Raw genomic sequence first — 27333 nt, 5'->3', positions numbered from 1 at the left:
GCGCTCGCAGGTGTCATGTGAAACCCCGCGTGCTGGCCTTACCGCACAACTGAAGAGTCCGAGCACCGCTTCACGCACCTCTGGAATGGTTTTGCACAGTAGTCTCCCGCTTTGACGAGACCAAACTTCAACACCGAGGATTTTGTTTTTTTACTCTGGTTTATGTTTGTTACTTCATGACTGAAGCGTTCGGGAGCGAGTCGCCACCACTATGCGAGGTAGGAATACAACTGTTTGTGACAGCTCATTTGAATAATCAAGTATAGGGTGTTTTTTTTCATTCTCGTCCCACAGTCCTGTCCCCACAGTTTGTCCATCATCCCTGGTACTGTCTGTTTCGTAAAGTCATACCGAAGTCAAGTGGTTCATACGCGGTCTATGATACAGAAATTTGTCAGATTAATGTGTATGTGGATAAAAAAAAAACTCTGTTTTTGGTCAGCTGTGTTTCATATTCATGGGAGCAGAAGACCCTAAAAGAGAAATAAACCGCACATCATTCCCAGTCTCGTGTTTATGGAGACAGAGACAACTTTACTCCGACTTTTCTAAAGAGTGGATTTTATTTATGTGCCTATGAAGACTTAACACTGAGTATCTTACTTTGAGTCTTGGGCTTTTTAGACAGTTACAGATTAGAAGATTAGCAGAGGAAACAGTTGCACCAAAACTTACCCGTGTTATTTTTTTTTTCCATTTAGTTATTTAAGTAACGTGGGTAGTGTTTTAAAGCAGACCACCACGGTGTGGGTAGAGTGGAGTTAGTGTGCGTTCTACTGACCCATTTCCGTCAGTCAGGCGCCGCTGCGCGCTGAAAGTGTCGAAGTGCAGCAGCAGTCCGCGCGAGTCCAGTAACACACGCGTGCAAAAGCAGAAGTGTTTGTAGACTTTTTGTTTAAAAATGCAAACATGTTTCAGTAATAAAAGTGTAAAAAATAACGTGGCTTATCAGTCAGAACGCTTTAGTTTATGTCGGAGTTCATGTTTTAAAGTGTAACATACTAATGCTCTGTTATATTTGCTATAGAATTATGCTATAAAGATGTTTTAATTCCTCTTTTAGATTGTGGATGATAATATGAAATATTTTTAATTATAAGCCTACCTTTTCTAAGTTACATTTAAAAAATCTTTAAAATCATGTTCATGTATAAAATATACAGTTCACGGCCAGGTCTTTATCATGGCATTGAAATTTGATTATTAGACTAAAAATAAATAAATAAAGATGTTGAACTGTTAATTCAAATGTGGATTAAAGTCATTTTTTGATAGACAACTGATTGTTTCAAATATATGTATTTATATTGTAAGCAATCTTCTGCTGTTTTCGTTTTTTAAGCCATTTTCGTTTCATAGTAAAATATCTAAACAAATACAGCACATTACACGAAGAAAAAAAAACACATTCTGATTTTTTATATGCCGACTTTTAAGTAGGCTGTCTCATCTGTAAGGGTCTAGGCAGCTGTCTTTTTCGCCTTTTCGTTGGAAAGAAATAAGTTTAGTGCGCGTGCCTGCATGGGAAACACCAAAAACTCAGTTCTCCATCTCTGTGTCACGCCCCCAGAGCACCTCTCTGCTTCTCTTTCTGTGCCCCAGAGGACCGTGTCAGAAAGAATCACATCAGTATCAGGGGCCTCTCACCGAGCCTGACTCTCCGACACTGACATCAGCCTATAGTGCGGGCCTTTTCAAATAACAATCAAACTTCGTGAGCTAATCAGATATAGAAATGCAATCTACTTACGGTCTTGTAAAATGTCCAATTACTTTTGAAGTTTGCATGGACATCTTTTTAGGAACATGAACCAGATATAGAATTTTTAGACTAGATTACAGCCTTCTTGTCTTTTTTATGTCATCGACAGGACGGTGTTGTGGAATTTTCCTTGTTCAAAAGAAATTGCTAAAGAGGTTTTGAAGCCAGTAGACTTTATTGATCAAACAACAAAGCCGAGTTATGGTTTGCAAAGGCAACTCCCGAATGTCTTTTCTACACAGATATATATATGCCCGGAGCTGGTTACATAATTCCATATATGTATTGTTGTATTTTTAGACAGGTGTTTCTTACCATATATAGAATGATCAATAGCTGTCATGTATATTTCTAGGTCTTGAACAGATTCTTTCCATATATGCAGGGTCTTCAAGTTTTAAATAGTTCACTCAGTTCTTTCACTGCAGCTTTTAACCCACAGTTACTACCCATAGTCTCTTTAAATAATAATTGTAGAATAATGTCGTCTTATTTATAGGCATAATTATATGTATTATATTGAATTAAGATCCCTGAAAATCTTCTAGATGTATTATATTGAATTAAGATCCCTGAAAATCTTCTACAACGGAAGCAATTGCTATTATTTGTTTTAATTAGTTACGGAATTAATCCGTTTAAAGGTTTTTTAATCATTATAAATTTTGCTTTTTATATTTACTCTATATTTTGTGTGGTTCGGTGGCAGAGAAACATTTTACTCGATGTAATGAGAAAAATAAAATAGCCTAAATCTTTCACCAATTGTTGATTTAGATAGGCCAGTAAAAATAAAATATAGTTATTAATAATTTCTAGTTAATGGTGGGTGTTAAATACAACACATACATGTTTATAATTAATGTATGTGTTTGTTGATTCCACTTTTAAGCTGATAATGGACATGCACAACAGAAAGTTTTTCTTAAAGGGCCAGTTCACCAAACCAAATAGAAATTGTCATCATTTACTCACATTTATGTATAGTTTCAAATCTAAATGACGTTTTTTTCTTTGGTGGTTCACTAAAAGAGATGTTATGACAGTCTTAGTCACCATTCAGTTTCATTGAATCTTTTCAATCAAGACAAAGTATGGTGACCGAGGCTGTTATTCTACTCAACATCATCTTTCATGGAATTAATAAAGTCATATGGTATATGCTATGATAAAAATATGATTTTAGAGGAACTACCCTTTTAAGTATTGGGAACATCTATGATTTTTAAAAATATGAAATGAATATATTTTGTTTCATATTTACTTCATATTTTGTTCCTGTGGCTCAGTGGTAGAGCATTGCGTTAGCAGCGCAAAAAGTCGTGGGTTCGATTCCCAGGGAACACACATACTGGTAAAAAAATGTATAGCCTGAATGCACTGTAAGTCGCTTTGGATAAAAGCGTCTGCTAAATGCATAAATTATAAATTATTATAATTATTACTTATTGCTGGGTTTGTGAATATTAAATATTAATTGTACAAAATATATATTTATAAGAGGTAGAAAATGATACTAAAAGTGTTTTTGCTGACTGGCTTTACTAGTGCACTAGTTAGGTTGTTGTTTGTGTGTTACAGGGTGTCATTTGTGTACACATAGATGTGCCCTATTGGTCAAAACATTTATCAGGTTGCTTCATTGATCAGAGATGGACTTGCAGTGTCTTCCAATGCATATATCTGATGGACTGTGGTACCCAATCTAGTAACCCTAGCTCTGCATCCGCTCCAAACCTTGTCTTCTCCATTACAGTGCACAGTGCTGCTTCAGGGCTGGTGTTAGTTTTCCCACAACTCTGTCACACGCAGATCACGTTCAAACTGCATTCGTACACGCGCACACATACACAACACTTCTTGATTGCTTGACCCCCGTTTTGGTTGTTTGTCTTTAAAGAACAGCAAAGAAACATATCTGGCCTGTGTTTATTTCATATCCGGCCATAATTTCCACAAATGTCTCTGAGCTGCATTGCTTTGTCCATGCTCATTTCAGTCCTTGCTGCACCCCTGAAACTCTGAGCCACAGACACAACGATAGACAGTTACGCAATGCCCAATGCCAATAGCTTTTAGCATCACATTGGCTTCCAGAGTGAGAGGCCATCTCTCCATCGACCTGCTTGACGTTGCGTGGCTCAGCTCGCAGAAGAGCAGGATCAATATGCATGACCTGCTCAACCATGAGAGTTTTATTCCGACTGTAAACTAACATAAACCGTGTATATAGATATTATAGTTGTGTAAAGCAGAGGATCCATTTGATAAATCCCATCAGTGTATGTGTGTAAATATATTGCTTACCAAAGTATTTTTTTTTTTTCATTTAAGTGTGTTTTTTTATATTACAGTTCGGGGGCGGATCAATAAACACATCATTGTTTGTTTGACTGACACCATACACATGACCACATCGCAGACATGGATTACGCATTGCAAATCTCTTAACCAGGCAGTAGGCCAACAATAACTAGGTAAAACTAGCAATAACCAGCCGCTGCTGCTACATCCGGTTTTTTCAATGAATTAAAAAGACAATAAAGTCTTGATATACATATAACCGTGAAACTGCAAGGCAGAGTCTATCTGATCTTTCACTTTTGAAGCCTAGGTTTGTATCGGTACTAATATCATCTGGTCAGTTGTTTGTTGTAGCTGCTAGTTTTTTTTTTCTTTTTGCTTTGCTGACTAATGGCTTGTACTTGCGTAACCTGTGAAAGATTACGCAAAGAAAACCGAGAGATGTAATCCCCTAAAGTGAGGCAGAAACGGAGTTGCACAGCCAGCACAAACCTAATCCATTTAGTATGTTGTGTTCATTATTCTCCACTCAGTTTTATGGGCCTTTACACATTAAATAATGAATTCTGGATGCAGCGTAATTGTAGATCTGAGTTTTCCTTCTAGCTGACTACATAACGTCAACCAGATGTCTTGACATCTATTTCTGAGTGAGCGTGTCGGCTTTTGTCCCCTGTGGTGTTTTTGTGAACGCACCTTTCTTGAGTATCGACTGAGAATGTGTGGACTAGAGTGTGTCATCTGTTTGCTGAGCCCTTGTTTGAGATGGTTGAGTGTGCACGAGAGAGGCTGAACTGTAAGGCTAAACATGTCCGTTTAATGTTTGCATTTTGCCCTCCCTGCGGTATTGCAGCAGTGGCATTGCGCGTCAGATTTATTAGTTCTCTTCGACTGGTCTCACCCTTCGCTAGGTGTTCATTCATTCAGTAATGTGCGCTTTGGAAAGTGGCACCTGGGGCTTTTGATATGGTGCAGGAGGGGAGCTGACATCACTGGAGACCATTCTTCAACATGACAATGATGTTGGATGCTAAACTTACAGTATGAATTTCATTGTCTTTTTTGTCTGTAAGTTTTTTAAAATCATGCTGGTTTTGTCCAAAAGTCAGATTCGGTGTGATATATAGTGTCCAGAAAAGAACTTACTAAGCTTAATAGGCTTACTGTTCCACCTCAGGCACGGAGGAAAGAGAAACTTTGTCTCATGCTTTAGAAAGAATTAAAACACATAGTTATGTAACTCTGAAATCGGATCTAGAGTATAGCTCTCTCTCTCTCTTTCTCCTGTGTGGTGTATGGGTCGTGTGCCCACTGCTCACAGGTAGTTTCCACTTCTTTCAGTTTCAGTTGCATCAGAAAATCTGTTTGCACAGACTTGTTTTGTCATACATGTCAATACTGACATGTCCACAACAGGGTCCATAGAAAACACACTTATAGTGGGGTCCAAAAGTCAGAGACTACTAGTGCAAATGCTTTATCCCCCTTATTTAACTCAAAATATTTAATTACTTATTGTTATCGGCATAATTTGTGATAAATTCAATTTTAAAAAGTACTTCTACATTTTTTTCCTCTGATTGTCTCACAAGTTTGTGTAAAACCTGAAGATCATGTTCTCCAACATGATTTCTGAAATGATCTGAAGAGCATCTTGTGCGTCAGTGGAAGCAAGAACATTTGACCATCTGCACAAAAAGTCTCTTGATCGATGCCAATCAAATTTACTCATTTAATTAACAACCTGTTTGTACAAAGTCTTAAATATTTCTTATTCATTTCCATTTTTTTTAAATCTAGTATTTTCAGCGACTTTTAAACTTCAGTTTATATACACAGAAATCTCATTAGCTCAGATCCATTGCACCTTCACGGTCCTCCTCTGTGTTTAAAGGGTCTTGACTGCATACAGACTCGTACACAGCGAACTCTTTGAAGCAGATTTTTAAAGCATGCTAACATGATTATATCTGTTTTAGGAATCCTCTAGGAAAATTACTTTAGGAACGGCATTGAGAGGAAATGTCGAACAAAAAGGTGCATAACAGAAGTACTATTTGTGCGAGCTTTTGAAGCAGAGGCCCTTAAAAGAGATTTAGATGAAGAGCAAGAATGATCTTAGAGAAAGCTTAAGACAGATAAGGATACTGAGATGGGAGTGATCAAAGGAGATGAGCGAGACAGAGAGAGACAGAGACACTGTGCTCTCAGGTGAAGAGAGGCCTTTAGATTGTGATCAATTTGCTTCTTTCAGAGAGGGGCTCCTGGGGCCACTTTGGGGAAGGACCTCGTTACATGGAATTAAATTGTGGCCTAAGGCGAGCTATTACCATCCCGTCCTGAGAGGAAAGCTGTAAAGAGGCATGCGGAACACACACACACACACACACACACACGCACACTACGATAGAACAGGCATTTTGATTAATATCAGGCCAATTTATAACTATAAATATAAATCTATATTTAGCTGTTGAAAGCACCAGACGTTTCCATACACATGTAATGTGTTACAAAAAAATGTTTGCTGTCCCAAACCAATAAATATATAAGTACAGATGCATGTTAGATGTGGGAGGCGTTCAAATAATTACCATGGGTTTTTATAAAAAAAAATAAAAATAATATTCTAATTCAAAAGAGAATATTACTTGTGCTATTTCTGAATAACACTTGTTCATTTCAAAAAATACCACAAGAAGCATGAAGTTACCCAACAAAATATTTTTCACAGTATATGCTTTCTAATGCATTCAATTTGATAACCTCCTTGTCTACATTTGTTTCTTCAGCATTACAGTGTATCCATATTTACTTCCTTTGACCAGTCATGTAGAATTATGTAATTCTGAAGAGGGAAGAGTGAGAGAGGACACTGTCCAAACACCCAGATATGTCACGGCTATGCTACCCTTAGGCTGAGTGACTTACTAACCCACTTTAACAGTTTACACACACAAATACACATACACACACAACCCATTGGGTCACAGTGACAAACCTTGCTTTACGAAGCCTCTGCGTACTACAGTATACTGTAGCTCACTAGGCATACATATGACTATATATACATATATATATAGACTGAGACTACTAAAGTATTTTGTGTCATGTCTTGCTGATGGCTTATTAGAGTGAAAACACTCATTCATTCCAGCTTTGCACACGCAGACATACACACAGTCAGTGAATTAAAGAAAGTTCAAAGGTTGATGAGGTCAATGAGGCTGTGTTGGTGGAGGGCGGGCAGGTCATGAAGGTCAGACTGATGGAGCACGAGTCCATTGACTTCCACACAGTTTCTTAATCCTTTTTCTTTTTTTCTGGGTTCAAGCAATTCAGTTTTGTCTTTGAGGTAAAAGATGCAACTGTTCACACTGACAGCGATAAAATCATGGGTGGTCATGAGTCTCTGTGTTGTTTGCTAGTAGGGGTTCTTTGCTTTATCTCACTATATTAGTGCATGTGTTTTTCACCTCTTAGGGAGACACAACAGGTGAATAGGCTAAAAACAAAATAATATTCCAATAAAATATGAGATATTGCTATGAAACTCTGCCAAGTTATAGCACCATTACCCTTTTTTTGTATTACAAATTGTTCCCAAAACATGAAATATTAGTATATGAAATACTGGGAACAGAGTGCTTTTTGTTTGTTTGTTTTTCTCATGTTTACACACAACGTGTAAGAAAGAATCAAAAATTACATGTGTAAATTAATCTTTATTTTTTTGTCATGATGTTTGAGAACCTGTGGAAAGTTGGTTTCTTGGTTTGTGAATGTTTAGTGGAAGCGGAGATGACAAAATGATTACATTTTGATTAAATGTCTTTTAAGTACAGTACAAGCACTGCTAATTCAACATTTTGTTTATTTCAGGGTTGCTACAGAGTGTAATTTGTTAAGGAAAGTTAAAATTTTGATTTGTGAATGAAAAAAAGCCTCATATTTCTTGATGTCTACCAAGGCTATACACAGAAATGTAATCTTTTTACCGTTCAGCATATGAGAATGATTTCTGAAGGATCATGTGATGCTGAAGACTGGAGTAATGGAGTAATTACTTTATATTGTAATAATGTTCTACAATATCACTGTTTTTATTGTATCTTATAAATGCAGCCTTATTGAGGACAAGAGACTTTCAAAAACATAAAAAAACTTTTGAATGATAGGGTAGATGGTTTACTGCTATATTTCCCTAATAATTACTCTGAAACAATAACGATTTGCAATAATGAGCTTCAGTATTGCAGTATACAGTGACTGGTTGAACACACAGCACATGTATTCTGTAATGTCAGATATATGTTGTTTTATATTATTCAGATGTTGGATTTGTGCCAGCGTGTCCCCTTCTGTAGCCTCATTGAGGCGGCCAATCACATCTCAGATCAAAGATGCCGGAGTCTGGCACAGCTGATGACAAGCCAATGGGGAAATGCCTGCAGCCTCATCAACACACACATATTCTGCATTAGAGATAAAATCCCAGCAAACTGTGGCACATACAGTAGGGAGCACTTACACTTTCTCACACACGTATACAGATGCACAGACAGCCAATGTAGTGGGGTTAGTATTATTTTAGTATAATTGAGATACTATTATAGTTTTTATTAATATTTAATATTTTAAAATAATTTTAATACATTTTTTATATTTTCCATTTTCATTTTGATCTTTCATTTTGGTTTACTAATTTTGTTTTGTGTTTTTGCTATGTAATTGTTTGATTAGCTATTGTAGTACATGAAGTTAAACTTTAAAAAAAATAAATACTTATATATTTTATTTTAGTTCTATGTGTATTTTATTTCAAGTAAAAAAAAATATGGTTTTATGTTTAGTTTCTGTTAACTGTAATAACTGAGTGGGGTAAAGGTATTATTATTAGGTATTATTGCAACCGTCTTTGTTTGACATAACATAAAAGAGGCTGTCAAAGAGGCATCTGAAGGTCAGTGATAAAATTAGCCTATACGAGCATAGAAAGCACAGCGTTACACAGAGCAGACTAAAAAAGTCTACAGTGTGAGCAGGTGGCACAGATGGCTTCACCAAAATGACCTGAAATGTACCGCAAAACCCAATTACTATATGTTAGTCTATGGACATGCAGAGCAAATGCATTTGGATGGATCATTACAAACCGGGTTTCAAAACAATATATGCTAATAATAATTAGCTCATTTACATAACTTACTAGAACCCGAATGCTAAGGATTTCATGTCAAGGATTATATCAATGAGCCAAGAGACTGTCCGTAAGATTAGTTATGCTGTAGGAGTTTCATACGGATGTAGTGGGTGGTTCGGCTGTTCGGCTGAACGTAGAGAAGCTGGTCTCTTGAAGACTTTATAGTGCTTTTTAGTTAAAGATAATGCAGGTGGTCAGATACTTACATCTAAATATTTTAAAGGACCGAGTGGTGAAAAAGTGGAATAAAAGTGGATTTCCCTGTGGAATTGTCCTAATTATTTTTGTAGCAATACACAGTGGGATCAATGTTGAATCAGAATGCTAATTTTGCTGACAGTGAAAGCTGTTTAGTAAGTGCCCAGGGCCTTCATCTCAGAGTCCTTCCCTGAAGGAAATGATGTAAAACATGGATGAACACCACATGCTGTCGCAGGCTGCCCTCTGCAACCACTACCCCTTAGGCCACTGTCAATCTGGACAATGTGCCACCTAATGTTGACAAGCTGCCATTACACCGACCCTCTCACCCCAGCTCACTCCTAGACCTTCAAATACGCATGCACATTCGTCTGCGATGGACAATCTCAAGCATTTCGAGTGCGATCGCGTCCTCTAATGTTTGTCTGTATGAAAGAAACATGGATTGTCGACATGCTCACAAGTGTGAGTGCTGAAGATAATCTCCCACCTACACGATGTATTAGTATCACTGTTTAGCATATCCCAACAAGGCTTTGGAATATCATTGGGCCTGATGCCAGATGACAAAACAACATTTTATCATATGCATACACTCAAGATTTACAACAAAGACTTCAAATGGCCTTCCATCTCAACCCTCTACATTGCGAGTAAATCACTCGCATATGCGACGTTACCAAAAGGATTAACCATGCTGATTTCTCCTGAGATACAGTTTTTTAAAAGTAACATCACACTCTTTGGAATTGCATCAAAAACAATAGCAAATTCTCTTGGTTTAACTGGTAACTGGAATTTCGGAAGAAATTCAGTATACGACAACAAGTACCCATGGGAATTTACTAACTGCCTTACTAAAAGAATACCTTCCTTGAACCAAGTATGATATTTTAAGGCCTGAAACACCAGTGAATTCCTCAATATATCTAATTATTTTTGGTACTTCAAATTTGTTTTTCAAAAACACTGTAGTGTCATCAGCAAACTGGCTAAGTTTAAACTGTACACCTAAAGCTGTGATACCATTAAATTGATTCCTTTTTATATGCGATGCTAAAACCTGAGTGACTAACAAAAATAAAAAAGGAGAGAGAGGGCATCCTTGCCTAATGCCATGATGAATATCAAATCTTTGTGAGGTACCATGAGCGAGTTCGACAGAACTATTACACCCACAATACAGTGTTTGAACTGCTTTCAAAAACATATCTCCAAAACCAAACAATTTAATAACTTTGAAAATAAAATTATGAATCACCGTATCAAATGCTTTATAGAAATCAATAAATAAAATAAAACTATCATCCTCAATAAAGTGATTATAATCAATCATATCTAAGACTAGTCTAATATTATTCCTGATATGACGGCCTTGCACAAACCCAGACTGTTCTATATCAATTATTTTTTCTAAACCTTGCTTCAGTCTTCTACTGCACTCGAGACGAAACAATTTACTGTCATTATTTAATAAACTAATAGGCCTCCAATTTTCAATGAATAACTTGTCTTTATTAGGTTTGGGAATCATAATTCCTTGGTTTAATGAAACAGGCAATTCACCATTTTGTATAGCTTCAACAAATACTAACAATAAGACTAGAAAAAGTCTTATAAAATTCACCGGTTAGCCCGTCGTTGCCTGGAGATTTGTTATTCTTTAATAAGTTAATGCATTCTCTCAACTCTTCTATGTCTATTTCTTTATCACAAATATTCTGAAAGTTCTGGTCTATTTTTTTGGTATCACTCACCAAGCTATTTAAAAAAGTATCAATGTTGGAAGTAGCTGATATGGGAGAATACAAATTACTAAAAAACTGAGCAACATAGTTTGAAATAACTGAGGAATTATCTACTACTTTGTTGTTAATCACTAATTTCGAAATTGAGGCAAAATCACAGTTTCTTTTTTCGAGGCCAAAAAAATATTTTGTATTTTTTTCCCCTTTTTCTAACCATTTAATTCTAGTTATAATAAAAGCTCGCTCGTGTCGCCGGAAGTCGCCAGCTCTCCATTGAAAATGAATGGGAGCATGTCGCTTTGTCGCTGTTGTGCTTGAGGCAATACATTCTAAAATAATGGTCGCCTAAAAAAAAAACTCGCGCTCGGGGCTCAGCTAGAATATTTTAAACTCATGTGCGAAAGGGTTAAAATCTTTCCCAAAAAGACTCATGGCTGTATTAGATCAAAAGGATGCTTCTACTAAATACTGAGCAAAGGGTCTGAATACTTAGGACCATGTGATATTTCAGTTTTTCTTTTTTAATAAATCTGCAAAAATGTCAACGATTCTGTGTTTTTCTGTCAATATGGGGTGCTGTGTGTACATTAATGAGGAAAAAAAATTAACTTAAATGATTTTAGCAAATGGCTGCAATATAACAAAGAGTGAAAAATTTAAGGGGGTCTGAATACTTTCCGTACCCACTGTATATATATAATTTTTTTTTTTTTTTATCAGTCTGGCGAGTAAACAAAAAAATTTACTAGCCAATGGCGATTCAATTGCCAAGGTGTCCGTAGAGGGCTGCATCTGCAGGCTAAAATTAAAAGACGGCGACATTGTCAGTATATTCACCTGAAGGAATGCTGCAAACAAGGTTTGCGGGTATCATTGAGGCAACTGCCAAATATCATCATCATCTTATCAAACTAATACATATAAAATAGTACCACACACGGGTAGAAATCAGAAGGAAGCTGTTGGTGCGTTACTCTGAAGTTATATATCCATCACATTATTAGGAGAAAGCACAAGTGATGATGTTATCATTTAAATTATGAATTACAACATTATCGCATTGTAGGTCATGTTGGTACGCATCTGTCACCCAGACAACTGCTATCGATACCAAATATTTATTGGTGTTCTCCAGCGTGTACGGGTGTGCATGCGTTTTAATAAATTAAGTTGCAGGGGTGCTCATATCCACTTTAATGAAGCTAATTAAAGAACTATTTAGAGAGAGAGGGAACTACTCCTGGGACAGAAAAGAGCTTCATATCATTAGGAATCAATTATACAATCCGTGTGTGTGTGTGTGTGGCTCTTTTTTCGCTCACACACAAATTAAAGGACTAGTTAGCAATAATAAAATATAAATGAATAAATTCTGTCATTATTTACTCACCCTAATGTTGTTACAAATCCATATGACTTACTTTCTTCTGTTGAACAGAGTAAAAATTGAATATTTGAATAACATCCTGACTATCTTCTTCATATAATGAAAGTGAATTAGTGTCCGGCTCCACAATCACCGTAAAAGCACCAAAATATCATAAAAATGCTCTGTATGATTCATACACTACATTTGAAACTGAAGCCATACAAAATTGTAAAGACAGGAAATTATCCATGAATAAAGACTTTTGTTATCATCATATGTCCTCAAAAGTCTTGAATATACCCTAGTAAAAAAGTTATAGATTTAAAATACATTTATTTCATCCTAAGTTCAAATCAACATATTTACTGACGTATCACTTGAGACTTACTGATATAAAAATTATAAACCAACTTATTTGGAGTACTACTTGTGCACAATGTACATTTCTTAATATTAAGCCTAAAATGTGTTTTAATGTTAATATTAATGTATGATTTTGAATATTATCGATCTTTAAATGCAAGATATTTAAAGTGTACCTGAAGTATACTTGCAATAGTTCCACTTTAGCACAATCAAATATACTTCACTATATCTTTAGTTGGACTTCAGCACCACTTCCTCACAATTAAAGTGCATTAAGTACAAAAATTAGTTGTTCCAATTTAGCAAACGTTAAGTACACCAGTTTAGTATACCAACAGTACAATTGCAGGGTATTTTTATTAAGCACATAAACATTTAATTGTAGTTGTAGTAAGGCTGCACAATTAATCAAATTTCTAATCGCGATTACTATTATGGATGCCACAATTACGTAATCGTTCAAAGTCCACTTATGATATTCTGCACGCTTAAAAATCGACAATTATGATTTTTGTCATAATCGTGCAGCCCTAATTTGTAGTATATTTAGTATAAATGTATTTCAAATACATTTTAGTATTTATTTTCCACTAATCATTTAATTGTAAACCTTAACCTCTTAAACCCAATATGGGGCCGCTGCTAAGTTTCTGTCATGTTACTTGACAACCTCTTGCTTTACCAACACAAGATAGGTGTCAATTTAAAGCTTAGAAACTTGTGTTTTGCGCATGAGCCACACGTATCTCAAAAGTGCTATTGTTTAAATGATTAATGGCAATTAATTGATCATTAATTCATTGCATCCCATATGGACTACATTTATGCTACTCTTACAGTGCTTTTATGTCATTTCACATATGTATATAAAAACATGGTACGTTTTGAATAATGAGGGTGAGTTAATAATGGCAGAACTTTCATTTTTTGGGTAAACTACTCCTTAAATCACACACTCTCTCATATGTGCAGTATAAACATTATTTATGCAATATTTATGTGTTTAGTTTCCACTCAGTAACTTGTGTGCAGCTAAACTGTGAGGCTAGCATGTGCGGTATTCCGCAGCTCCCGTCTGTCCTCGGCTAAGCCTGCAGGGCTGAGCTCCTCTTAACCATGGAATCGCCAGCACTGCACTCCCTCTCTTACGTAACTCTCTGATAGGCCTAACCCTTATGCGTAACAGCGGACAGGGGCAAGGAGCCTGCGAGAACAACCACATGCTCATTTTTGTGCGTCGTTTATGAATGTATAACGTGTACGCTAATTCTTATTCCTTGGTTCTGATGCTTTTCGACAGATGCAAAATGCACACGTCTTGGTGTAGTTAAACAGAAAACAAATTTGCAAATCTCTAATGGTTTTAGCAACACTAAGATGTTCAAAATCTAAAGTGGTAGTTAAATCCGTCGCTAACATCCCTCTAGGTTTTTCTATTTACATATTTAATCTCATCCTTTTAGGTTTTTAATCCCTTAAGGAAGTCAAATCAGTATAGGTGCCACAATGACAAATGGGCAGCGTCGTTGTATTGGTAGGGATGGCGATGACATCATGTCCTGTTGGAATGTCATGGTGGTGTGGATGATTGCTCTGACAGGCAGACTATACAGGCCTCCTACCCACAAACCCAGGGAGGCTGTGGTCGTCCTGGCAACAGTGACACAGACACGGACGTCTCCTTATTTCATATGACAGGTCTACGCACACAGGCCCTGTGGCCATTCTCACACAAACAGACACATCCAATATATTCTTTCAGACCCAAACACACTCATACTCAACCCACAAACCATTTATTAAACACACGTGAACGGAATTTATTTCTCAACTTCTATAATGCATTCGGCGATTCAAATTTTGACTTGATAACAGTAACTAAACTAATTCTAACACGACATAAACACACGCAGCATGGCATATTTTATCGATGGTCAATACTGCTGTGGCCTAGCAATCCAGCGCCCTGCTTTTAGAGGGCTATAAATAACTTCACAGCTTTTGTGTGCAGTTTAAGGTTAAAAGACTTATTTACAACACAGTTTGGCTTTGGCACTGGTCAAAGTGGGTCACGAGAGGAACCAGTCCAGTGTTCGGAGTCTGGGGCCAATGGCGAAGAACTCACAGTCCTTGTTACCACACACATAGCCTGAAGATTTAAGTACCAGAGCATTTTACACTGCTGAAAACACCATTCTGTATTATTTGGCCTTAAAAAGCAAGGACAGAGTGTGCTAGTTTTTCTTTTTGAATAACTATTTTCACATGTCTTACTGTGTCCCCGCAGATGATAATATTAGTGCCTCAAGATGAAATGCAGTGATTACAGAATAATTAATTGTTCTGAGGAGCCCTAAAAGTGTGCATAACTCATTCTAATGAAGTAAAATGAAAACACTCAGGAGCATTCATAAGTTACTGTTAAGCATAATGGTTTCAGTTTTGATGCAAAACAGGTAAAGGCAGTTATCCATATAGGAATATTTTTGTGGCATGCTGTCAGTAACCACATCCATCCATCTATCTATCATTAAAAATAGTACATTTAGTCATTTAGCAGATGCTTTTATCCAAAGCGACTTACAAATGAGGACAATAGAAGCAATCAAAACCAACAAAAGAGCAAAAATATGCTATGACAAGTCTCGGTTAGCCTACCGCAAAAAAGTAAAAGGTAGCAAATCAATTTGCCAAAAAGACATTGAAATGTATTAAAAATATATTTACTGAGGTATTTTTTGTAGTTGTTTTATAATTTCCCACCATTGGTCTATGGCTGCACAATTAACCTATCCCATTAGAACACAAAAAATTTTAGCTACAATGTCGAGCGTAGAACGTCACCTGACCAAACCCGGAAAAAATCGCTTCCGCTTGTCGGAGAACGTATTAAGAGACGTATTAAATAGCGGCGATATATCTATGGACTTTTAAGGTAATCAGTTAAACTAGTTTTTATTGTTGATGTTTTATTCTATTTTTATATGTAAATGTTAGTGAAAAGAATAAAAAAATAAAAAACAACTTTTAGATATCAATCCTGATATGTGATGGACATTGGTTGTGATCATTTTTGTATCTACTTTGAAGGCATCTTGAGTAACAGCTTCATATTTAACGAAGCATATGCAAAATGCTTGAACCGGAAGCGACAAGACCCATTTAACAGAATATGGAAGTCTGTTGCGCATAACCCCTATTGCCAATCCTGCTTCACATTTCAAGTCAATTCAAGGTGACATTGTCATGGGAACGACCTTGCTTGTGGTCCCTGTAGCTGAGGGTCATTGAGGGCAAACACCCACCCCCATAACCACCAAACCCACAGACACTGTGGCTTAAGTCTAGTGTGCTAGACAGAGACAGGAAGAGCTACGGCCCAGACCAGCCACAGCTTAACCAAGCAGCACTAGTTAATGTATATGTGTGTGTGTTAATCCCATTATATTGCCCACAGTGTGTGTGTTTATGTGTGTACATTAAATTTTTCATATATTAATAAATGTTGCACAAATTTCACAAAAGCAAATATTCACATATTCATAAATCATGTGTATGCATATTCACAGTATGATAATACAAGATACATACTGGTCAGCGTATAATATATACTCAAGTCAGCCTGTCTGAGTTTTTTATTCTCACAGTCAGATTAGCAGCGCACACACATAACTAGAGATGCACTCACACTTTCAAACCTCTGAGCTTCACACTGCGGTCTCGAGTCAGGTGTGTGTTTGCGTCTACAGTGCTTCTGTCTGAAAATGAAGACAGATATTGTAGGTAAGAGGACATTTCTGGTTTAAAGGGGTCTTAGTTTGTTTTGCAGTTAAAATATCACTTCACATTCAAGCAAGTACAATATAATTTCATTTAAGCTCTTTTATGAAGAACTGCTGTTCTTAATAATGAATTTGGCTGGCAAAAATAGCAGTTGTGCTTTATGTATTTTGTAATTTTTACAAACATTCATTTATTGCTTGATTTCATTTGTTTTTATCTATTATCTTATTATTTAAGTCAATTTCCTGTAAACTGTGCAGAAATGGAAATAAAATCAACTCACAAATGTAACATTTTGTAAAAAATTATGCAAAATTGTTGTACATATATATATGAAAAATGTAACCGTTTTTTAATCTGGAGTCATACCTCAGATGCGTATTTTGTATGTTTAATTGATTTAATGTAAAGCATAAATGCGTATAAACTAATATTGCGGTTAAATCTTAGATCATGAAACTCATGATTGACATTATATGACTTTTTTAATATTGTGGTCAGTTTTGGTAAGTTGTATTGTGAGTGATGGATCTTGCATGGAACTCTCTTAGCAGTTCTTCTGCTTCTAAACTATATTGGAATTGCTTCTGAGACTGCTGTTGCATTTGTATTTGTTTAATTAGCAAGCTGCTTGGACTAATTGCTTGTTCCTGTGGTCCTAAAGAAAACAAAATCTACATGCAAATGTACAAGAATAAAATTACCCATAACAGTATAAGAAATGTTGCATTTGTTATTTTTTGTACATTTTTATGTCATTATAAGCAAATGTGAGTTTGCGTTTGAGTGAGGAAAGATTAATTGAGAATTGCTGCATCAGATAAGCCAGTTGAGCAGGGGAACAAGCATGTGTAGAAATAATTTAGGATTAGATTGGGTGGCTAATCTCTTTATTGTGAGTATGCCGTCTCAGCAGGGAGATGGGTTTCTCTCACTGTCTTCCTCTCCCTCACTCTCTTTCTCTCTCTCTCAAAGGTTTTCGTCTCCTTTTATCTTTTCTTTTACATTTCCTAGTGACACGAGCAAGAGAAGGGAAGGTTGGAGCTGAGCCTCACGGCCATGTATTTGTATTTGGTTCCTCATTAAACAACTTGCCATATTCTGGTTACGTAATTCAGTGTGTAGCTTGCTTCTGCCTTTGCCTTGTACATGTGCAAGGTTATTTTCATCAAGGAAATCTCTCAAGCATTATGCTTCAAATGGATAATGGAAGAAGAACATTTTGACAAAAGCACAGGTGAGAACCCATTTTGGTGAACCTGAGAGAAATGCATCAAGGGGTTTGGACCTTGACTTACATCTCTCGGCTGGTCTAATGTTTCTCTTTCTGTCTTGAAAGAACCACACATTACAAAATGTCAAAGTGTCTTGACACAAATTTTAAGGGTACATCTACTCTAAAAGCAACAACACTCTTTGAGTCAAGGTGGCCATTGTGTCACCTGAGAGGTGCCCTGATGTGCATCCCACAGTCTTCATCAGGCAAATAAAGGCATATGGTAACATAATTGTATTTTTGTTCATTTCTGTCTGTTTTCAGCCCAAATTGAAGTCATACCATGCAAAATCTGTGGAGACAAGTCATCAGGCATCCACTATGGAGTCATCACATGTGAAGGCTGTAAGGTCAGTGAAAGATGTGCGGTTTATTCGGTGCATTTATAAGTCATCATCCAGGTGTTCCAGCCATTCATGGACGTTAGCAAAAAAAACAAATCAATACTTTGTTTTGGAGGAAAGCTATGTAAGCATTCTTAAAACAAGATAAAGTTATCCAATGCAGTTTAAATGTTCAATATTACGACCTGATTTCATAGAATGAATGATTAACAATGACAGATTATATTAATATTATTTTTTTCATTTATAATAATAATAATAATTCATTTTATTTATGGGCACTTTTCAAATCATTCAAGGACACATTACACATAATAAAATACATAAATAATAAATGAAAAGAAAACAATGCACAATAATACACAAAACCTTTTTAATCAAAATAAGCTAATCTTAAAAAAATTATTTTAAAAAATTGAAACACTACAACTATTACAAATGTTCAAGTATGCAAACCTCTTTGCCACATGCACTGGAACATGTATTATATTGAAAGTTACATTTTCAAATGAAAATGGCAACATGATCGTTTTATAAAGTGTGCGTTCATATGTGCTTAATTTTCGCTGGAGGAAATAGCTGTGGTGTGATGAGGGGTTAACGCAGTGAAAACTTAGCCTACAGTAGATGGGGAACCGATTGCTCCCCCATGATATTTTGTAAACTGGATTTATGACAGAACTGCACAGATGCAGATATTATAACAATCTATCGATAAACACACACCTTGTCCTCTGTTTATCGTTCTGCGCCGCCGCAGTCTGCAGTGCGGATTGAAGAACGCGCTGAAAGACGGGGAGGAGCCGATCGAAGTCTGCCGCCGTTTTCATATGAAATTTAAAGGGGACTGAGGCGATCACAAATTTGTGTACAGTTTATGGAGCTAATCGCAAAATTTTAGGGGGGCTGAGTAGTCATTTTAGGGGGGGCTATAGCCCCCCTAAAACTGGCCTAGCAACTCCCATGAGGTAAGGTATTCCAAAGACTAAAGACTATATACTGTTTTCATTCTAGACAGAATAGGTTCATTCTCAGAAAAAAAGTACAAAGCTGTTACTGGGGCAGTACCCTAAGGTACAAAAGCCAAAAGGTACATCTTTGTACCTGATTTAGCCCTAGATGGTACATTTTTACCTTAATAAGGTACTAATATGTACCTTATGTATGTACTTTAAAAGTACATACATAAGTACCTAAAGTGTACAAATTAGTACCTTTTGATATGGTGCCACCCCAGTGACTGATATTTCTGCATGTTACATATCTAAATTTTCTGTTGTTGTGTCCACTGTAGGGTTTCTTCAGGCGCAGTCAACAGAACAATGCGTCCTACTCTTGTCCCCGTCAGCGCAACTGCCTGATCGACCGAACAAACCGCAACCGCTGCCAGCACTGTCGGCTCCAAAAGTGCCTGGCTCTGGGCATGTCCCGGGATGGTAAGCGATGTCATATTCTTTCTTACAAACGAACAACTAATCAGCTGCTTGTCAACAAGCTGGATTGATGTTATTGATCGCTTTAAACCTGCACTAATCTCATTCATTTTCTTTCACCCTCCCCCATATCAGCTGTTAAGTTTGGCCGCATGTCCAAGAAGCAGAGGGACTCTTTGTACGCAGAGGTTCAGAAACACCAGCAGAGGCTGCAGGAGCAGCGGCAGCAACAGACGGGCGAAGCGGAGGCCCTCGCCCGTGTTTACTCCTCCAGCCTCACCAACGGCCTCAGCACCCTCAACCACGAGATTGGGGGGACGTACGCCAACGGTCACGTCATAGACATGCCCAAGGGTCAGCCGAACGGCGCTCCCGGTGGCTACTACGGCATGGATTCCACGCAGGCCAGCCCGGATCAGTCAGGACTGGACATGACTGGATTGAAGCAGATCAAACAGGAACCCATTTACGATTTCACCCCTGTTTCCAACCTTTTCACCTACGGCTCCTATCAAGAAAGCCAACTAGCACCTGGAGTGTCTATGGGGGAATTAGGTACGGAATAAAGTTCATGGTTCATGGGTATATATTTAAAATGCTTTCTACCAAACATATTTACCTTGGTTGCAAGAAACAGTGGTCCTACTGTATATTCTGATTTTCTCTTTACCAGACCGAATTGCACAGAACATCATAAAGTCCCACCTGGAGACGTGTCAGTACACAGCGGAGGAGCTTCAGCAGCTAGCCTGGCAGACGCACTCCTATGAAGAGGTCAAGATGTACCAAAGCAAGGTGCGAGGTCACTCCCTTAAGGAGCAAAGAGCTCAGTTTACATGCTTAAAGGTCCCCTGAAATGCTTAGAAACACGCAGCGTTACTCTATGTGTTGACATCATTTTAACCAAAACAGGAAGACAGGGCGTGACATATCAAGCAGCCCGCCCCTTTTTAAAATAGCCAATAGCGTTCTTTTGGCGGAAGTGACGAACTGCAAGCTTTGAATGCTTATATCTTCTAAATGCGAATTTTGTCACTGTTTTGGAGCACACTGCCTTATAGATAACCTTAAGACTAACATAGTGATACTAACACCCAAAAAACTTGAATTTTGATTTCATGGGGACTTTAAACACTTCCTCTGTCCCTGAATCTCACTCACAACGCCAAGTCGTTCATTCATTTACATGCTTTTACACCTGCTGCTGACTCTCTCATCTCTCACCCTTTAACTCTGTACTTCGTTCCCTCTTAAAAGTCAGATTGCACGCTTGAGATCAGAGTTCATTAGAGTATCTCAGCCCCCTGGAGCTGATCCTATCCAGCTTTCGCACTGATACGGAGAAAAAGAGAAAGCCAGAGAGCTAACAGATTTAGCTAACGAACACTCAAAGCACAATAGGGGAGGGTGCCAGGCGTACTACAAGCCCTCTTCATTTGCCTGTGTCAAATGGATTATGGGTAATTACCGAGAAGCCCTTTGAAATAGTGCCTATGAAGATTCGCTATACAGGGAGAGAATTGCAGAGCTCACAAAAGCAATTTGCTGATATCACATTTTCAGTATTCTGTGTGCTCTGAAAGGATGTTTCATAAATGGGAAACTACAAATTCTGCCTTTTTTGTCGCAATTTTTCATGAGTACTGAAAATTTCAATCATTACTTTTTAAAAGTAAATTAAAGAGTCAGAGTGTACTCTACAGAAGAGAGAGGTCTACATTAATTCAGGGAAACTGTTTTATTTCAACTCCATTTTTTTTAAATATATTAACACTTTTTATTCAGCAAAGTTGCATTAAATTGATCAAAAGTCCTAGTAAAGACAAAAAAAACTATTAAATAAATAATGTTCTTTTGAACATTCTGTTCATCAAAGAATCCTGAAAAAATGTATCACAGTTTTCATTGATACACTGATAATAATAATAAAAAAAATGTTTAATGAGCACCAAATCAGCAGAATAATAGAATGATTAGAATGATTCCTGAAGGATCAGAAATCTACTGAAATCTAAAAAATCTACTGGCTACTGAAAATTCTGCTTTTCCATTCCAGGAATAAATTACATTTTAAAATATATAAAAAAAAAAGTTAATGTTTTTTTAAATTGTAATTATATTTCACAATATTACTGTTTTACTGTGTTTTTTATCAAATAAACGCAGCCTTGGTGAGCATAGAAGACTTCTTTCAAAAGCAATATGTCCTGACTTTAAACTTTTGATCCCTAGTGATATTTGTGATTTCTTTAAATATTTTTGAATGTGATTAGACAATAATGATAATAATTCAAATATTTTCAATGCATCCAAAAAAGCTCAATTACTGCAATTATTAACAGAGAAAAAAATGTTTCCCAGAAGCATGCAAGAATTTATCCTGAACACGTCACAGATGACAAGCTTATGCATGAGGCTTATGTGTGTGTTTCAGACACGGGACGTTTTGTGGCAGCAGTGTGCTTTACAGATAACTCATGCCATTCAGTATGTGGTAGAGTTTGCAAAGCGCATCACTGGCTTCATGGAGCTTTGCCAGAATGACCAGATATTACTACTCAAATCAGGTGAGGAACAGCCTCTGCCAAACTCGTTTGTGGATCCACACTATAAAACAGAATGACCAACTGTACATATACACACCATATTGCTACTGATTATGATTGGCCTGCTTAACACTTTTCTCACATACTCAGGTTGTCTGGAAGTAGTGCTGGTCAGAATGTGCCGGGCATTCAACCCGCTCAACAACACTGTTCTGTTTGAGGGGAAATATGGAGGCATGCAGATATTTAAAGCTCTAGGTACAACTACTTCCTATTGTCTCATTTATATTATATTTTCTGTATCATTTACAAAATGTACATGAAATAAAAATAGTTGAACATCATGTTAAAGGGTTAGTTCACCCAAAAATGTAAATTCTGTCATTAATTACTCCGCCTCAACACAAATTAAGATATTTTTGATGAAATCCGAGAGCTTTCTGACCCTGCATAGACAGCAACACAACTGACACGTTAAAGGCCCAGAAAGGTAGTAAGGACATCGTTAAAATAGTCCATGTGACATCACACATGCGTCGTGGTACTTTCGTGAACGCATGTCGAAGACTGACACGGAAGAGAAGAAATTGTTAAATAAAGTTGTTATTTTAGTTTTCTTTGCACACAACAAGTATTTTCGTAGCTTCATAAAATTAAGGTTGAACCACTAGTGTCACATGGACTATTTTAATGATGTCCTTACTACCTTTCTGGGCCTTGAACATGGTAGTGCAGGTGAGTAATTAATTACAGAATTTTTATATTTTGGGTGAATTAACCTTTTAATAAAACTGCATTAATTGTAAATTATTAGTGATAATTTCAGCATGCAATCTGATATACTGTATTTACCTCTTGCAGGCTGTGACGACCTGGTCAGTGCAGTGTTTGACTTTGCCAAGAGTCTGTGTTCACTGCAGTTAACGGAAGAGGAGATCGCCCTGTTTTCTGCTGCAGTGCTCATTTCTACAGGTCAGGCCTCAACAGTATCTTAGTTAGAACATAAAGATGTGTTCATTGAGTATTAATGTGGCCAAATCAACATCTAGTATGTTTATTTAATGAAACTATAGTCTGAGTCCTACACAGCCTACAACAGATTTCTCAGCATTCCTGCAGTGTTTTCACACCAGCAGATATTAAAAGATGATTCTCTTGCATTTCTAGACCGGCCGTGGTTAATGGAGCCCAGGAAAGTGCAGAAGCTACAAGAGAAAATCTACTTTGCCCTGCAGCACATCATGCAAAAGAACCATCTGGACGAGGACGCGCTGGCCAAGGTAGGACGTCTCAAGTGACCGTGACACAGTTCAAACAGGGACTGATCACCTGACTGATGTAACTCAAATAGATTGCTGTTTTATCATGTGACCCTTATTCCTCTATACCCCGTTCTGCAGCTGATTAGCCGGATCCCCATGCTGTCGGCTCTGTGCACTCTCCACACAGAGGAGCTTCAGGCCTTCCAGCAGCTCCACCCAGAGACAGTTAACATGCTGTTTCCCCCCCTCTATAAGGAGCTTTTCAATCCCGATGTCGCTGGCATCATGCCCAAATGACCGCACACGTTCACACGCACACTTCGCATACTCGTTCATTCAATAACCGAAGGTGTTGCAGAGGATGAGCACTGTGTCGCAGCATCCGCAGATTTTGCCGCCACAACAAAAAAGAAACTCTAGGAATGTCCTGCACTTCAAAAATCCAATTCAATTTCACCGGTACAGTCATAAGAATGTATATATGCGCCAGCAGCAAAAGGCGCCTTCCGTTTGACCAGAAATGTACAGACTTTAGGACAATTTAAGCCGTCTTTAAATTGGGTAAGTTAATTTGTTGTTTTGACTTTTCTCGCTCTCTCTTTTTTTCTCTTTTCTTTTTACAAAATATTGTTATATTGAAATGAGAAGGTGGGGAGTGCATTCAAAATGATAATGTAGTCTTTCTCTAGTACAAAGCGGTATTCCAGTATTAAATCTTGTTCTGTTAATATTTTAGACATAATTTAAAAACAACAGTGGTCTGAAAGGCCCGTACCTTGTCTATGTAATTTTTCGTATTTGTTTTGTAGTTTTACCTGTACAGAATATGTGAAGTTGAAACTGGTATAAGGTTAATGGGGGACTAAATTAGTTACTAAATTAGTGGCCACGTTTAAAAGCCTTGTCTGGGCTATGTAGATATGTATAAACGGCACCACAACATTAATCCTACAACTAAGGATTTTTGAAGTGGAAAAATAATTGATAATGGATACTTTTCCATACAAAAGTATAGAGATATATATTTTACAAAAAAATTGTATGGCTGATTACCATCTTGTCAGTCATAGTTGCAATAACATTTTCTGTAACTGCTGAAAAACAATCCGGTCAAATGTGACTTTATGGAAAGCCCTCAGAACTGCTTCAAAATGCTGTTTTTACTGCCACACTGCCAAAACTAATATAGCACTAGTGTAGTTGAGCTGCAGCCGTCTGTCTGGGAAGACATAAATCACTAGTACATGATCATTTACTGCCACTGATAAGTCAAACTCAACTCTTTTCTGCCACATTCATAGACTATTCTCTGACTTTAGCAATAATGTCTATTATGTCATTACATGCCTAGGTCAGGCTGGGTCTGTGGTATTCTTAACCTTATGCTAAATGTAAAGCACTCATCCTTATTTTCAACATCAATTCATTAAAGTTGTCTGTGTTTTTGGCAATGCATAATTCAAGATAAAAATCAGTCAATACCAAAAATGACGTTTTTCAAAGAAAACAGTCATGGAATTTAAGCGATCAATTGGAACATTGACTTATTTAAAAAAAAAAATATTTCAGACATTCCATTGGATTTTTTAAATCATGATTTGGAACTAATCCTGAAAGATCACAATCAAATCGTAATTCCTATATAAATTAAGTTCCTAGTGAATAAACGGAAATTTATATTTTTCATGTTCTTATTTATGTATTTATTTTATTTATTTATAAACTTTTTCAACACAAAGTGCTACATTTACAAAATAAAAAAGGAATATCGTTCTGATTAGGTGATTGCCTTGGAGTTTACCTGGTTACGAAACAATTTTAGCAAAGCAGGTTTAAATACGACATTCTTAGACAGTCATTCTTAAACAACCACTTAGAAGTTTCCTGTAAGTCAATATTGCTGAGCATCCTTAACTTGCTGTAATCCACTGTTTATACAAATCTTAATGCAATTAGGAAATGACAGTCATCTTGACTACTCATATTGCAGTATAGAACAACAAAATGCAGCTACAGTAGGAAGACTAGTAGTTCTATGAGGGCAGTTTGGGTTTGGACCCTTTCGGTCCAAGGTAAATCTTGTAAAGTACCACCTCATACCACCAGGTGAAGACACTGAGAGCGCTTTTCCCTCTTCTCTTGACCTGTACTCACAGGATGTAAAGCCATATGTCAGTTTCTTATGAAGGAAAGAACACAAACACACAAGCTAGGAGTTGACATGCGGTTATACCGATCAGTGAATTTTTAGTACGTCTTGATGCATTTATATTTTGAAATGCACTTGAAAGCACTTAACAATGAAGGATTAATAACTACAGATGGTATTGGTATTTAATACATGCACAAATGTAGTCTGCTGAGAAGCAATCATGCCACCTGTTCAAGTCCTCCTACTGAACCAAACGCTCTCAGCCCAATTTTAGGGAATTTTTCCAATTCCTTCAGTGTCAGTTTCCTGTTCAAGACAATCATTTCTGGGTGCAGTTTTTTTCCTGGCACCCATCTCAGGGACTCCTCTTTTAATGTTTTCGATAGAAAGAGAGTACTATTTAAAAAAAATATGGACATTATTAGGGAATAAAATACAATCACAGCGGTTTCTTCACATACAAAACCAACCCAGACAAGGCTTTGGTGTGTGTGTGGGTGTGTATATAAAGCGTATACCCATCGTTGAGAGGTGAAACAAGCTCGACTGCAGAACAGGCCTCGCTGCACTGCATCGCTTGTTGCACATCCCAGCAAACAGCTCTCTCTCTCTCTCTCTCTCTGTAAATATCAATGTGCAGCAGTGTACTAGCAACGGTGCCTGTGCTCCAAATTAAAACGTTGTAATTATTAAGCATCTCCTGAAATGAAATGGATTTTATGTAAGTTAGACTATTTATACGGAGCATGAATAAGCTGCTCTCTATCTATTTCTATGCTCATTACAGAAAATGGATTCAGTCAGAAATCATTTTAAACTTATGATGAAGGCTTTTTTTTGTATTAGACTGTGAATTGAGGGCGAGAGGAATTTGTATCTATATGAGAACACTGTTAGGTACTGTAGCAATAACTGGAAGCATTTACTACAGTCATCTTTGCATTCTAAGATTATTTTAATTTTATTATAATTCTATTATTATTAGCCTATTGTTCAGTTAGTTATTCTTGCATGCCGGTTCATAATAATGAAACCTTTGGGCTTTTGTGTTTTGTATGTGTTGATGATGAAGGGTGGGCAATGGGGAGGGCGTGGAGTTGGGCTCGGGCTCGTTTTATTCTGAATGTTTCTGGGTTGGTGTTGACGGAACACAACACACCCTGTTCATTCTGTTCGCGGACACAGACATAAGCACAAAGTATTTCTTACTGTGAAGGAATAAAATAATACAAAGGCATTTAAGGTCAAAACATACTTTACGCGAGTGCGTGAACGCGGACGCAAGCTTGTTGCGCACGAGGCGTTATGGCGGGAATTTTTCTTTGAGGACAAATTCTGTTATGTGGGACAGTTAGTTAACCGTTAGTTAAAGTCTGTTTATTACAACTTACCTGAATAGTAACATCTGGGTTTCTGTCAGAGACATCTGAATGTAACTTTATCGCCCTCGTGAGGTTTGTTATCGCCGCTAGACCAACGCAAGAGCTCACGTTGGCAGTGCTTGCGTCTGCGCATGCGTACTTTGAGTATGTTTCGACCCTTACAAATGTGACCCTGGACCACAAAACCAGCCATAAGGGTTTT

General features: G+C 37.2%; 1 protein-coding gene across 2 annotated transcripts; it reads left to right on the top strand.

Moving 5' to 3' along the window:
• On the top strand, positions 1 to 27333 carry LOC107673418 (nuclear receptor ROR-beta-like). 2 transcript variants are annotated; one of them, XM_016467004.1, is made up of 10 exons: positions 1 to 218; positions 18277 to 18362; positions 19651 to 19792; positions 19925 to 20344; positions 20463 to 20584; positions 22224 to 22356; positions 22486 to 22593; positions 23197 to 23307; positions 23503 to 23615; positions 23736 to 27333. In XM_016467004.1, the coding sequence occupies exons 1-10, from the start codon at positions 212 to 214 to the stop codon at positions 23892 to 23894; spliced, it is 1401 nt and encodes a 466-aa protein (XP_016322490.1). In that variant the 5' UTR covers positions 1 to 211; the 3' UTR covers positions 23895 to 27333. The 2 variants fall into 2 exon arrangements, with proteins under 2 accessions (XP_016322490.1, XP_016322489.1); XM_016467003.1 differs by lacking the exon at positions 1 to 218 and adding an exon at positions 16634 to 16736.

This window comes from Sinocyclocheilus anshuiensis, unplaced genomic scaffold (assembly GCF_001515605.1).
Source record: "Sinocyclocheilus anshuiensis isolate Anshui unplaced genomic scaffold, SAMN03320099.WGS_v1.1 scaffold508, whole genome shotgun sequence".
In the NCBI taxonomy this organism is placed as follows: domain Eukaryota; kingdom Metazoa; phylum Chordata; class Actinopteri; order Cypriniformes; family Cyprinidae; genus Sinocyclocheilus; species Sinocyclocheilus anshuiensis.
This window is presented reverse-complemented; position numbering and strand designations above follow the sequence as displayed.

Coding starts and splice junctions, on each gene's coding strand:
- LOC107673418 (XM_016467003.1), top strand. Junction 20,345..20,462: donor AGTGTCTATGGGGGAATTAG/GTACGGAATAAA, acceptor TCTCTTTACCAG/ACCGAATTGCACAGAACATC. Junction 23,308..23,502: donor TGCAGTGCTCATTTCTACAG/GTCAGGCCTCAA, acceptor TTGCATTTCTAG/ACCGGCCGTGGTTAATGGAG.